The sequence below is a fragment of the Callithrix jacchus genome, chromosome X, assembly GCF_049354715.1.
Source record: "Callithrix jacchus isolate 240 chromosome X, calJac240_pri, whole genome shotgun sequence".
Taxonomy (NCBI): domain Eukaryota; kingdom Metazoa; phylum Chordata; class Mammalia; order Primates; family Cebidae; genus Callithrix; species Callithrix jacchus.
The window spans coordinates 16,177,396-16,190,052 of record NC_133524.1 but is presented as its reverse complement, the minus strand read 5'-3'; the positions used below and the strand labels follow the sequence as shown (position 1 = coordinate 16,190,052).

At 36.7% G+C, this 12,657-nt stretch overlaps 1 protein-coding gene across 8 annotated transcripts in view; it reads left to right on the top strand.

Annotated features, from left to right (window-relative positions):
- The window catches only part of AP1S2 (adaptor related protein complex 1 subunit sigma 2), a 30,526-nt gene that overhangs the window by 3,740 nt on the left and 14,129 nt on the right, over positions 1-12,657 (top strand). For 6 of the 8 annotated variants that reach the window (XM_008989003.5, XM_078363393.1, XM_078363391.1 and 3 more), the window contains exons 3-4: positions 5,115-5,223; positions 6,121-6,258. In XM_008989003.5, the coding sequence (XP_008987251.1) occupies positions 5,115-5,223; positions 6,121-6,258 (247 nt within the window). Of the gene's footprint in view, positions 1-5,114; positions 5,224-6,120; positions 6,259-11,079; positions 11,176-12,657 lie in introns of all 8 variants that reach the window. The other 2 variants (XR_008478986.2, XR_013531649.1) reach the window with 1 other exon arrangement.

Sequence of the window (12,657 nt, the reverse complement as noted above, 5' to 3'; positions counted from 1 at the left end):
GGAGGATCCTGTACCCTGGCTCACTTGGCCTTTGCCCTCTGCACAGGCGACAGTTCCTGGGTTTGAAAACTGCCATTGCTGATCAAACTTTAGTTTTATAAAGAATGCAAATTTGGGAGAAGTGACTTGTCTAGGGCCATATGCCAGTTAGTGATTGACATGGGGCTGCAACTCAGATCTTAAGCTTGGAGGCAAAGGTTTTAAACAGGGCTGAAAAAAGATCAGGTTTACATATCTTGAAAGATTGAATGAAGTAGGGCAATAGATGAGGGCAGGAGGGGCTGAGACTGGCAACTGCAAGATCAGTAGGAAACTACCTGATAATGAGGTACTTAACCCAGGCACTGGAAAGGAAGGCTATGATTGAGATAGGTTTGATAACACTTGGTCACCTCTAGAAGTGGGAAGAACATGGGAGGCCAAGGCAGGAGAATCGCTTGAGCCCAGGAGTTCAAGTCCAGCCCTGGCAACTTAGTGAGACCCCATTGTCTCTATAAAAAGAAAAGAAAAGAAAAAGCTGGGTGTGGTGGCATGCACTTGTAGTCCTAGCTGCTCTAGAGGCTGAGGTGGGAGGATTGACTGTGCCTGGGAGTTCAAGGCTGCAGTGAGCCCTGATTGGGCCACTGCACTCCAGCCTGGGTGACAGAGTGAGAACCTCAACAACAACAACAAAAAGTGGAGAGAGCAGCAAAGGAAAGGGAGGAGTGGGGTGATCTCCACATTTCTGGTTTGCTAATGGAGTACAAGGTGAGCTAGAGAACTCAGCTCATTTTGGGGCAAGTTGATTTGGGGATGTCTATGTGACTTTCATTATGAGAAGCCTGATTTTCTGGTGGGATGTGGTTGGCATAGGTATGGAAGTCTGGGGAGAATAAGACAAAGTATTAGATCATCAGCATTCAAATGGCAGGCAAAGGAGATTAAGAGACCTTCAGAGTGGAATGAGAACCAAAGAGAATAAGTCTTGGGTCAGTAAAGTCAGGGAAACGAAGAGAGTTTCACCAGTGCCGGATGTTTCATAAAGTTCAATGAAAGTGAAGAAGGAATCTGATAGATTTTACAGTGAGCATTTCATATAATGCCCTTTGCCAGAACATTTTCAGTGCAATAGTGGAGATAGAACTCTCTCGATGTAATGGGGCGAAGTGTGAAGAGGTGGAGAAATTTAAATAGCATGTGTAGACTATTTTGGGAAACTTTGCTGTGAAGGACAGGAGACGAGGTGGTAACTGCTCATAGACATAGGAGTGGGGAACAAGGTTTTTAAAAAAGGTGTGAGATTTTTAAGCTTATTTCTAGATAGGGGAAGGAGTCCCCCGTGTGGAGGAGGAAAATACCAGCAAGGGATTCAGTCCCAGGAATGGACTGTTCCGGGAAGAAAGGAAAGCACTGGTTGTTGTTCACGCACATGTCACTCAGCCCATGTGTCTGTGTCGAGCCACTACTTTTTCTTTTAAAAGCTATAAAGGTATCTAACCCAACTCTGATACTTATATCAAAGCCCTTTAAATGAAAGGTGGACTTAAAAAAACTAAGTGCTTTATTGAGGTATCAGTCATATACAAAAGGTAGAATTTATCTTCTCTTTCTCTATACATCCCCCTTCCATTTCATACCAAAAACCTCACCTACTATACCACTTACAGACATATTTTTTGTTGGTATAACCAAGTGATTTGTTTTTCCTACTACTGGAAGAGAAGACCTTTTTAAGCAAGAGAATTACTGCTTAGCTCCTGAGAAATTCTGGACTAGCACTTTTGCTGTTCATGCCAGCAAGTGCTTTTTGTTGTTTTTGTTAAATTTTCTCACTGACATTCTTCATCCTATTTGGCATATAAATTCTCCCTTTTGAGGGGGAATGATAGAGGGATAAGGATAATTAATATTACCTGAAAAGACAGACTAAAAATCTGGGGACTTGAGTTCTGTTCCCTTTGTAACATTAGCTCGTTTTATGATTTTAAACAAGTCACTTTGTTTCCTTATCTCTAAAATAAATGCTCTTAAAGATCCCTGTAAGACAGAATACTATGCTTTTTCGATTCTTGTTTTGTGTAGCATTTTGTGGAAGAGTCACTGGATTAAGGTCTTTTCAAATTTATTTAAAAACATATATCTCTCCAAATTACTAGCTTGAGAATTTATTAAAGAATACTTACTGATTTTCTTTACTAACAAAAGAATTTTGAATGACATACCAGTGGGTATTGAGAATACTTTAGCTACATTCACCCACAGTCAGCTGATATTTAGCTGACTATGGAGAAGTCATGTGTTTTGAATATAAGAATAGGCACTTTCAGATGTTCTCTGAGTGCCAGTAATTAGAGTAAGCTTAATCCACTGTGCTAAAAATAACCAAACATACCTTTCTTCTTATTAGTCTATTATTAATTTTACTTCAGATTTAGACTTACAAATATGCACTAAGAGAACAAAATGAGCTTATTATTGAATTTTTTAAAACCATTTAGTCCTAAATATAGGAAGTACACTTCAGGTTCTCTTGGTAATCTTTTACTGAATCAGTATGGCATTTTTTATTTCTCTCTTCTTCAAACCTCTTAAAATATTGTTTTGAGCATATTTTAATTTTTGCCAGGTATGGGATTACTTTAATACAATTGCTGGCTATAGTTTTTAATGTAAAACTTGAGCAGTCAAATTGCTGTTCCTAGGGAAGTTACCCAAACCTGGGTCTCTTATCAATGCAAGTAATAATGGTATCTCAGGCACGTGGTTGTTGTGAGGATTAGAATGGTAAAGTATGCAAAAGCCTTAGCTGACATTTACTGTCTCATGTAGGGTGAGGATTCAATGAATGGTACTTAATTATTATGCTTGTTTCTTCCTTCCCTAAGCGTTCTGGAAAGAGCTACATTATTATCCTGATAGCTATCTGTTCACCTACACGAACAAATTCATTAATTTGATTATTCTTTTTCCATTCTGGGTGAAAGTAAACATTTAGATAGTCTTATGGGGTTTGTTTTTATTGTTTTTTGTTTAAATATTACTGGCTGGGGCTTAGACACATCATTACTGATGATTTTTAAATTAATGCTTCCAAGTGATTCATGCAGTTTAGGAGCTTTGACTAGTGTTTAAGTGCTTTTTATTTGTAAGAAAAGAGGCAGTACTGTGGATAAGGAGCAGGGATGGTACAAGCATTAGATTGTTCAATAGTAGCACTGAGGAAATCTTAAATACGAATAAAAGGAATTTTACTTGAAACTGTTAGTAACCTCTGTATAATACATTATTTAGCATTCTGTTCCTATCAGCTAGTCATATCTGGTTTTTAATCTACCATTTTTATGTCAGTTACTGTATTCTTTAGTTGCCTTAATTCAGGGAATCTTACTTATTTTTCAGTTTCCCCAAATTCAAAGTTCTATTTAATGAGCATGGGTTAGGGAGGATAGAGAGTTAGAATACTCCATTCTCTTTTAAGTAGATAAGCAAAAACAGAGTAGTGATGGGAAAGAGAGGGAGCACTTTGTTAAAGTTGGCATTGATACCCTGTTTTGTCTTCCATGACTTACTCCCTTCGCAATGATGATAAATGAACACATGTGAATACCTCCTCTCAGTAAGACTGCAGGAGGCCCACCATTTAAAATAACTTAGTGTGGAAGTCAGATAGAGTAGACATGCACAAAGTCATAATATATATCCCAAGTGAGTTTTTATGATACAGTAGAAAAAAGCCTGGAGTTAAGGTCAAAAGATCAGGTTTCTTATCTCAGTACTAGCACTTGTAGGCCCTGTACACTTAGGCCTCATTTTTTTTTTTTTTTTGTCTTTTTAATCTGTAATCAAGGATGAAAGATAGTACTTGCTGTTGAAAACATCAAATAAGATGAAATGGTTGTAATAATATTGAAATTAATGCTGTTGTGTGAATACCAGTTATTTTCATACTGAAGAGCAAGAATTCACTGAGTCTCAAAACAGGTTGTTCATGTTACTCTGTATGCAGTATTATTTTACATTAATGCTACGAGTAATAACTGCCCATTGTGTTTTATAAAAATCATTTAAGTGATCTTCAGTGAGAATTACAATCTCAACTGATATATTCTGTATAGCATATCTTAGGTTTTTATTTTCTTTCTTTTCAAAAGCCTTAAGTCCATGTAAACCATTTAAAATGCCCTTTTAATCCCCTCAAAGGACTTGCAATGCCTCAAGGTTGCAGTTTTGCTTCCTTGGGTCAAGCATAACCTGGTTCCATATGCTAGAATCATAATTTGAAGAAGAATATAAGTTTCCCAACCTTATTCCCTTTTCTAGGGTAAATAAACTACCCTTCAGTTCAACAGTGTAGAACTTGGAAAATTTGAGGATAGGTCTCGGTTTCCCTTAAGTGATAGGAACTTTCTGTTCTCTTTCTCTAACTTCTGTAATAACATGGAGCTATTGTTCTTTTCTTGTGGTCTATTTCACAATCCTAGAAACCTTTTTAAAAACAATTCTATGCTGTTAGAAGTCAAGAGCATAGTTATCATTGGGGATGGGAGGTTGTGACTGGGAGATGGTATCAGAGGAGTTTCAGGGCTCAGTAGTGTTCAGCCTCTTGATCTGGGTGCTGGTATGTAGTTGGGTTCACTTTGAAAATTCATTGAGATTTTAGGACTTAAGGTCTTCTCTGTGTGTGTATTATACACGTTCCAATAAGATATCCCAAAATATTGACCTCACCTTGACAGTACCTTCATAAGTCCTCCTTCAGTTGGAAGGTTTGTTTTCTTCCCTGTACTTATAGTTTGAATTAATCTGCTATATATTTTGTTTTAATTAAGTAAATTTAGGAAAAAACTGGGTCTGCTCTACTTTAATATGTTTATAGAAAAGAACCTGAAAGAAAGAGGGGCAAAATAACTTATTCTAAATGGTATGATTATTTTGTTTTTTCTTTTTTCTTGCCTATGCTTTTCAAAATTTCTCTTACGCATTTATTACTTTCGTAGTCTAGGAGAAAAATCTGTACTGTTGTGAAAGAAGAAGTAAGCTGAATAAACTTGGTCTTTCATAATAGGATACAAGAATATATTTAGAAAACATGATTACAGGGTAACAATTTTTTTCACATTTGTACTTTGTTACAGATATGCTAGTCTGTATTTTTGCTGTGCTATTGAGGATCAGGACAATGAACTAATTACCCTGGAAATAATTCATCGTTATGTGGAATTACTTGACAAGTATTTTGGCAGTGTGAGTAGTATTTTATTTTAGGAAATTGAATGTCATAGTATTTTTTAGAACCTTTTTTCTAACAAGTTTATTATTTGGTTGTCTTGGGATTCTAACCGCAGGAGAGGGCGGGAATGAGTATTTCTCATCAGTGAGCCTATTCAGTTTCTAACTTTCAGAATTGCTGGCCCTATAGACCTAACTCATTTAATTAAGATGGTGAGGATGAGGTTTAACATAGTGAAATATAAACAGATCTAACTACAAACATTAATACCTTGGAAGTACCTAGTATAGAATTTAGATTTGGTTAGCAGTTCTGATCATGTTACCCAGGAAATATATGTTTAAAGATCAGTTTTTATAAGTAGAAATTATTAAGTTACCCTCATTGGGAGCATGCAGAGCCCGGCCTTATGTAGCTTGTAGGAATATGTTTTCAAGTACTTGAGATTTGGAAATTAAGCTTACTGAAGTCAATGATACTTAGTCTTTTTTTTTTTTGAGATGGAGTTTCGCTCTTGTTACCCAGGCTGCAGTGCAATGGCGCGATCTCAGCTCACTGCAACCTCCGCCTCCTGGGTTCAGGCAGTTCTCCTGCCTCAGTCTCCCGAGTAGCTGGGATTACAGGCACGTGCCACCATGCCCAGCTAATTTTTTGTATTTTTAGTAGAGACGGGGTTTTACCATGTTGACCAAGATGGTCTTGATCTCTTGACCTCGTGGTCCACCCGCCTCGGCCTCCCAAAGTGCTGGGATTACAGGCTTGAGCCACCGTGCCCGGCCCACTTAGTCATTTTTAGAAAGAATTAAGATTGATTCACTCTGGTCAGATGTATTCACTATCTGGTAGTGAATAAGCATCTGTTGCTTCTTTAAGTTGTAACAGTTTTTTCTTTTCTTTTTTTTCCTTTTCAGGTCTGTGAACTAGATATCATCTTTAATTTTGAGAAGGCTTATTTTATTTTGGATGAGTTTCTTTTGGGAGGGGAAGTTCAGGAAACATCCAAGAAAAATGTCCTTAAAGCAATTGAGCAGGCCGATCTACTGCAGGAGGTAAGATACTTGTTCTCTTCACTAGGCACTAGCATGCTTTGCTCTTGCTGGGAAGTCTCATTCATCATTCTTACAGTTTCAGAAAGTACACTGAAGCATGCTGGCATGTAGTGTCCATCCATATGCAGTTTATTCACTGGAATATGTGTCAGTCACGTCAACTCAGTTATCTCTGGATGGATGGTTCAGTTTGGGGATGGTCTATCGGTCAGGCCTCTTCCCGATGGCCTTTTTTGGACCCTAAAACACTAGAGTCTAAACCTTTAGAGGACAGAGTACTTTAAGAAGGGAAAAAATTGGCTGAAAGTAGCAGTAAGTTGAGAACTCTCCATCTATTGCTTCAAATTGTTTAAGATAACCCCCACCTTTTACATTAGTGTAGATAATCAGGAGTTGACTGTGAGATTATGACATGTTCATTCCAAATTGGCTCATATTTTTACCTCATGTCCATTAAATACAAATGTAGCCAAGCAAATGATAGTGTTTTCTAATTGTACTTTTTGTAGAACCTTCTCGTTTTTTTGTTAGCAAAACTAAACAGTATTTGCATTTCTCTTTGCTCTTGTTAAATAACAAACCACCTTCTGTCAAACTGCATTCTTGTCTTACCTTCATAGCCCCAGATGTGTAACTCCCTTTTCTTTCTAATTACCATAGTCATCCTGGGTTAATCGTGCAGTTGATGCTGATGTGCCTTCTATTTCTGAAGCTTAACATTTCATAGATAAGGCTACCTTTTTCTAAAAACTTAATGATACCATAATTCAGATACCAAATTGAATTATGCTTTAGAGCTAATTGTGATTTTTATCATATGGAAAGCTTACAGCATGAGAAGTGATTGGTAAATATTAAAAAATGAAATGTGTTTTCACTAAAATAGTTGTTAAGTGTATATTGCATGTATATAAAAAGTCTTGAATATTTTTGGCTCACTGGTTCATTTTCCAAAAGCATTAAAAATATGATTTTGTATTTCTAGTCTATTTTAGCCCATTCTTTGTTACATACTTGTTTATCAGTTTGTTCTTGGCTTTTTTTAGTCACCAAAGGAGACTTTAAGTCCCATTTTTTAGCCTTGGATGCATTCAGTTTTAAGGGAATGAAATAAAGGAAGAAGAGTAACTTACTTTCTCCATTTTAACTTCCTAACTTTTAGACTCTGGGAGGAAGGGAAAGCTATTTTGAGGATCCCACTCCATCAGTACTGACTGGTTGAGTTGTAGGGATTGCTTGAAGTTCAGATGACATCATCTGGATAGACATCTACTAAATGTGAGACAATGCATTGTACACTTAATGATCTTGTAGTTATCAGAAGAGCGGTTAAGGTACCTGCAAAAGTGAAGTATTAGATTGGCAGCCCTGATGCCATCTACTCCTTAGTAGTAAAATGAACACAGACCCTTTGCCTTGTGTGTACAGTTTGTCACTGTGGTTTACCAATCGGTTGGAAATGTTATTTTGGAAGCTTGTTTTTAGTATCAGGTGTGCTGACTATAAGCATACACTCTACTGTTGTAAAATTGGTTTTTAAATTTAGTATCTCCTTATTTTGCTGTTCACTAATCAGACTTTTAAAAAAATTAGGTCAAAACCAGGATTAAAATTCTTCATATATGTCTCTTCCTTTGATCTCTTTCATATTTTGTTACGGATCTATATTCTGCTCTATCAGAACCTGGCATTTCTTCCAAGGTTTTCATTATTTTCTAATTAATTACATTTGCTTTAAAATGTATTTAAAGTTATTGAAGTTCAAATTTTAATTTTAATGTTTTTCCTGGAGAGTAATTTTTAGGGTATTGATATTTCTTTGTGCCTGGATTTTTTTTTTTTTTTTGAGATGGACTTTGGCTCTTGTTGCCCAGGCTAGAGTGCAATGGCACAATCTTGGCTCATTGCAACCTCTGCCTCCCAGGCTCAAGCGATTCTCCTACCTCAGCCTCCCGAGTAGCTGGGATTGCAGGCATGTGCCACCATGCCTGTCTAATTTTGTATTTTTAGTAGAGGTGGGGTTTCATCATGTTGGTCAGGCTGGTCTCGAACTCCTGACCTCAAGTGATTCGCCCCCCCACCCCCCACCCCTTGGCCTCCCAAAGTGCTGGGATTAAAGGCGTGTGCCACTGTGCCCAGCTATGCCTGGATTTTTATATGCTACTGGGAAATTGGTATAGACCTTAGAATATGACAGCAATGTTAAGTTTACCTTAGAGCATATATTGAGTGTTTAATATACTAGGGGATAACATTATTGCAGATCCATATTTATTTGGGTGTGTATATATGTACATATGTATATATATTTCCCTATGGGATTATTTTAATAGTTAATATTGTCCCTTTTTTTGAAGTACTATTTTTATGTCTTTTTTTTTTTGGAGACAGAGTTTCGCTCTTGTCACCTAGGCTGGAGTGCAGTGGCACAATGTTGGCTTACTACAACCTCTGCCCCCTGGGTTCAAGCAATCCTCCTGCCTCAGCCTTCCAAGTAGCTGGGACTAGAGGTACATGTCACCACTCCCAGCTAATTTTTGTATTTTCAGTAGAGATGGGGTTTCACCATGTTGGCCAGGCTGGTCTCAAACTCCTGACCGGTGATCCACCCACCCTGGCCTCCCAAAGTGCTGGGATTACAGGCATGAGCCACCGTGCCTGGCCTATTTTAGATCTTTAATTGGGGAAAGTAAGCATAGGGAGAAAAGCATAGGATGACTGAGGTCACATGTAAAATTTTCCTTACCCCCTTGTAACCTTTGTTTAAAATAAATGACTGCTGTTAATTACAGTTCCTTGTCTTTAGAAGAAAGCTGTGGTCCTATTTCTCTTCTGTGACTACTTTTACATTGCTTTGTACGCAAACGAAACTGAGTACTACATTGAGACGTTGTCTATTTAGCAGTCTGAGTGAACCATTTTTCTTAGCCATTTAGGTCTTGGGGAAGCAGAAGGTGGTGGTCCATTCTGAATTTAGAGTGAGAATACATTGTAGATTAAGGTCATTATGGAGCCAAGCTCAAGTCTGTGTGGAGGAGTAAGGCTTCAGGTTATTCTGTTCTCTTCATCAATATATTCTGAGAAGAAATGCAGGAATGACAAGATGCATGTTTCCTAAAAAGAGATTCATTTATGTTTTTGATGCATGATGCAAGTTTACATCTCTGGGAGAGTATTTGAGTATTACATTCATAAAATAGCAAGTGGAATAAGAGAAAAAGCACTCCACAAACTGCTGGAAAACTTTTTGTCCTGGATACCATGACAACAAAAATAATTATGATGGTAACTAATGCTTGAGTGCTTGTACGTGAGGCCCTGGGCTCAGCAGTTTGCTTTAAGCATCCTGTGCTAATTCTCAGGTCACCCTGTGAAAGGTTGGAGGTATCCTAATAAGAAAATGAAAGCTCAGTGAGGTTCCATGACTGGTGTGAAGCCACTGGGTTAGCAACTGATGAAACCAGGATTCTAAACCCAGATTTCTTCACAGCTATGTAAAATCTTAACCACTGTGCACTCCCCCCAGCCCCAGTTATGTATTGTCTTGGTATATATATTTTAAACGTTCTGTTTAAGATACCAACTTCTTTGCTTCTCAGTCATATAGTGAGAAATTAATAATTCTCCCAGAGGTTTTTCTATGTGGAAAACAGTAGATTTCCTAAGACAGTGCCATCTTTGACTTCTTAGACTGGGAATTTTTATAGTCCAGATTATCAGTAGTTGGAATTTTTTGTTGGCTATGTAGATATAAATAATAATTTTCAACCTATTTCTTGTTGCATTGATCAAAATGCCTAGATTTATAACTTTTTTAGTCTTGTAGTTTGGGATATAGCATTCACTTAATCAATGTCATGAAATGATTTTGCTTCCACACTTGTAAATATAGCTGTGAAGATCTAAATTCAGCCTTATTTTTGTAGTAGAAGTGCTAATTGGTCAATTTTAATCTAATTTTCTATGTATCATGATTTTTCTATTTAGTGTCAGGTCTTTACTTGAATTGATTACTTCTAAGCACCAAAGATGACTTTGAGCTTATAATGTACTTCCATCTGTTAGCTTAAAGGTATATGTAAATCTCGAAATGATTTTGATTTTTTAAAAATTTGTGAAATATACATTTCTGTCTTTAAGAATGCTTATTTCCTTTGTAAAAATTTAAAAATTTTTCTCTTACCCAGTTTGTTTAAACACATAGCTTAAGGTAGTCCTTCATTTTATAGCCAAATAGGGAAGAGGGTCAGTGGATACAGATTTTCTGTTAGCATATTACAGTCAGTAATAAAAATGTAACATTAAATGTGTATTCAAATCATAGTTGCTAAAATATCAGCAGACATTGTGATTAAATAATAAAGATATCTTTTTTATTTTACTTCATCACTTGGTAAATAAGGGATTAGTTATGACATTTTTAGACCAAACTTCATGTTTATTCCTTTTGGAGTTTGGTTGTATGAATACATAATTATATATTATATAATTATATATTGGGTAAAGCCCAGAAATTGGCCCATTATTCATTTTTTACTGTTTGGCTGTCTTAACATGCCACTGGTACTAAAGTTGATTCTTAAATGATTGAAGTACAATATGCTGAAATTGCTAAATTGATATTCTTTGCAATACTTGGAATACTTTTCCCCACCACCTATTTTAAGCTAGATTTTTGGAGGGATAGGGTGGGGGATGGTGATGTAGTTGGATTTATTTAAACACACATATATATAAAATGAGAAAGGAAATAATAGCATGGCCTTTTTTTTATGTAAAGTCAAGCACTTACCAGTTTTTCTCTGCTCCTTAATTTTATAGAGCCAGAATGAAGAATGGGGAGGTTTGTCTGAGGATATCTTATGATAAAGAGCCAGTCTAAGGCTTTAGTCCCTTTGACCCCCAACTTATTTATTGGTAACTACTAAATTTACCATATTTGTGGCATGGATAAAATGGAGTGCTATGCAAAGACTGTTGCACGTGAGATGATTTCTAAGTCCTTGCTTGGTCTGTGAAGATCAAATAGTTAAATACTGGGCTTTTCGGCTTTAACCCTCAGCGGTTGATGCATGATGGTGTTGATTAGTGCTTTACTAACAGCATCATTTTGAAATTTGTGGGTTTTTTTTTCTTTTGAGCTTTGTCTGCTATTGGTATTTTTTCTTACTAAAGTAATCTGTGAAATGCAAAATAAGTGAGGTACCAAAAGCAAGCAATATACTTATGAATTTGCTTCTACTTCGAGATGATCCCCTTTATGAATAGATTTACTGGATTTTCAGTTGTTTATCTGCCTCATCTAGAAAGTGGTACTCTATGGAGAATTAGTGCTGCTAAAATTGATTTGTTTTAGTGCTGGGGGCTGCATGATATATCTTAGTACTATGCTATATTTTTGTGAAAGTAATAATCTGTGGAACAGCATACAAATGGAAAGGTAAGGATCTTAGGAGAAAAGTGATTTCTTTTAAAAAATGAAGCTTTTATAACTTAAAATTATTTTAATAAGTACTTTTTGAAGTATTGAATAACATATCTTTTAATATGAAGTTTTGGGTTTTTTAAAAGTCAGCTGTTGATATAATTAAGAATATTTGGGCTGAGCATGGTGGCCCATACTTATAATCCCAGCACTTTGGGAGGCTGGGGCAGGTGGATCACTTGAGCCCAGAAGTTCGAGACCAGCCTGGGCAATGTGGTGAAACCCCGTCCTTACAAAAAGTGAAAAAAATGACTAGCTGGGTGTGGTGGTGTGTGCCTGTAGTCCCAGCTACTCGGGAGGCTGAGGTGGGAGGATCGATTGAGCCTAGGAGGTCCAGGCTGTAGTGAGCCATGATCATTCCACTATATACCAGCCTGGGTGGCAACAGAATGAAACCTTGCTGAAAGAAAGAGAGAAAGAGAAAGAGAGAGGGGGAGGGGGAGAGAGAGAGAGAGAGAGGGGAAGAAGAAGGAAGGAAGGAGGGAAGGGAGGGAGGGAGGGAAAAAAAGAAAGAATATTTGGGCATGCTAGTCAAACTCAAGAATATCTTAAATTGTTTGAAAAAAAGAGATGCTTCCAAATATATTCAATAATGTCTTTTAACAGCAAAAAGCATTTTGATATGATTCCTCTTAGAATTTACTTAAATAAGATAAACTCCTATAATTCCTATGTAATTACTACTGTTCATGTTAAAACCCTCAAGCCTAACTCTTTCTTTTAAATTGGGTTTAAAGTTAACAAGGCTATAGTCTTTTATTGCCAGCATACTTTAGTTTTTTTATAGGTAAACTTAATCACGGCTTATTAGAACAAATTCTGGATAAATGAGGTTTGATTACATTAATGTTTGAAATGGAAATGCTTAAAAAGAAGGGCAGAAAGGAGGACAAATCTTGCCTTTCATTTTACAT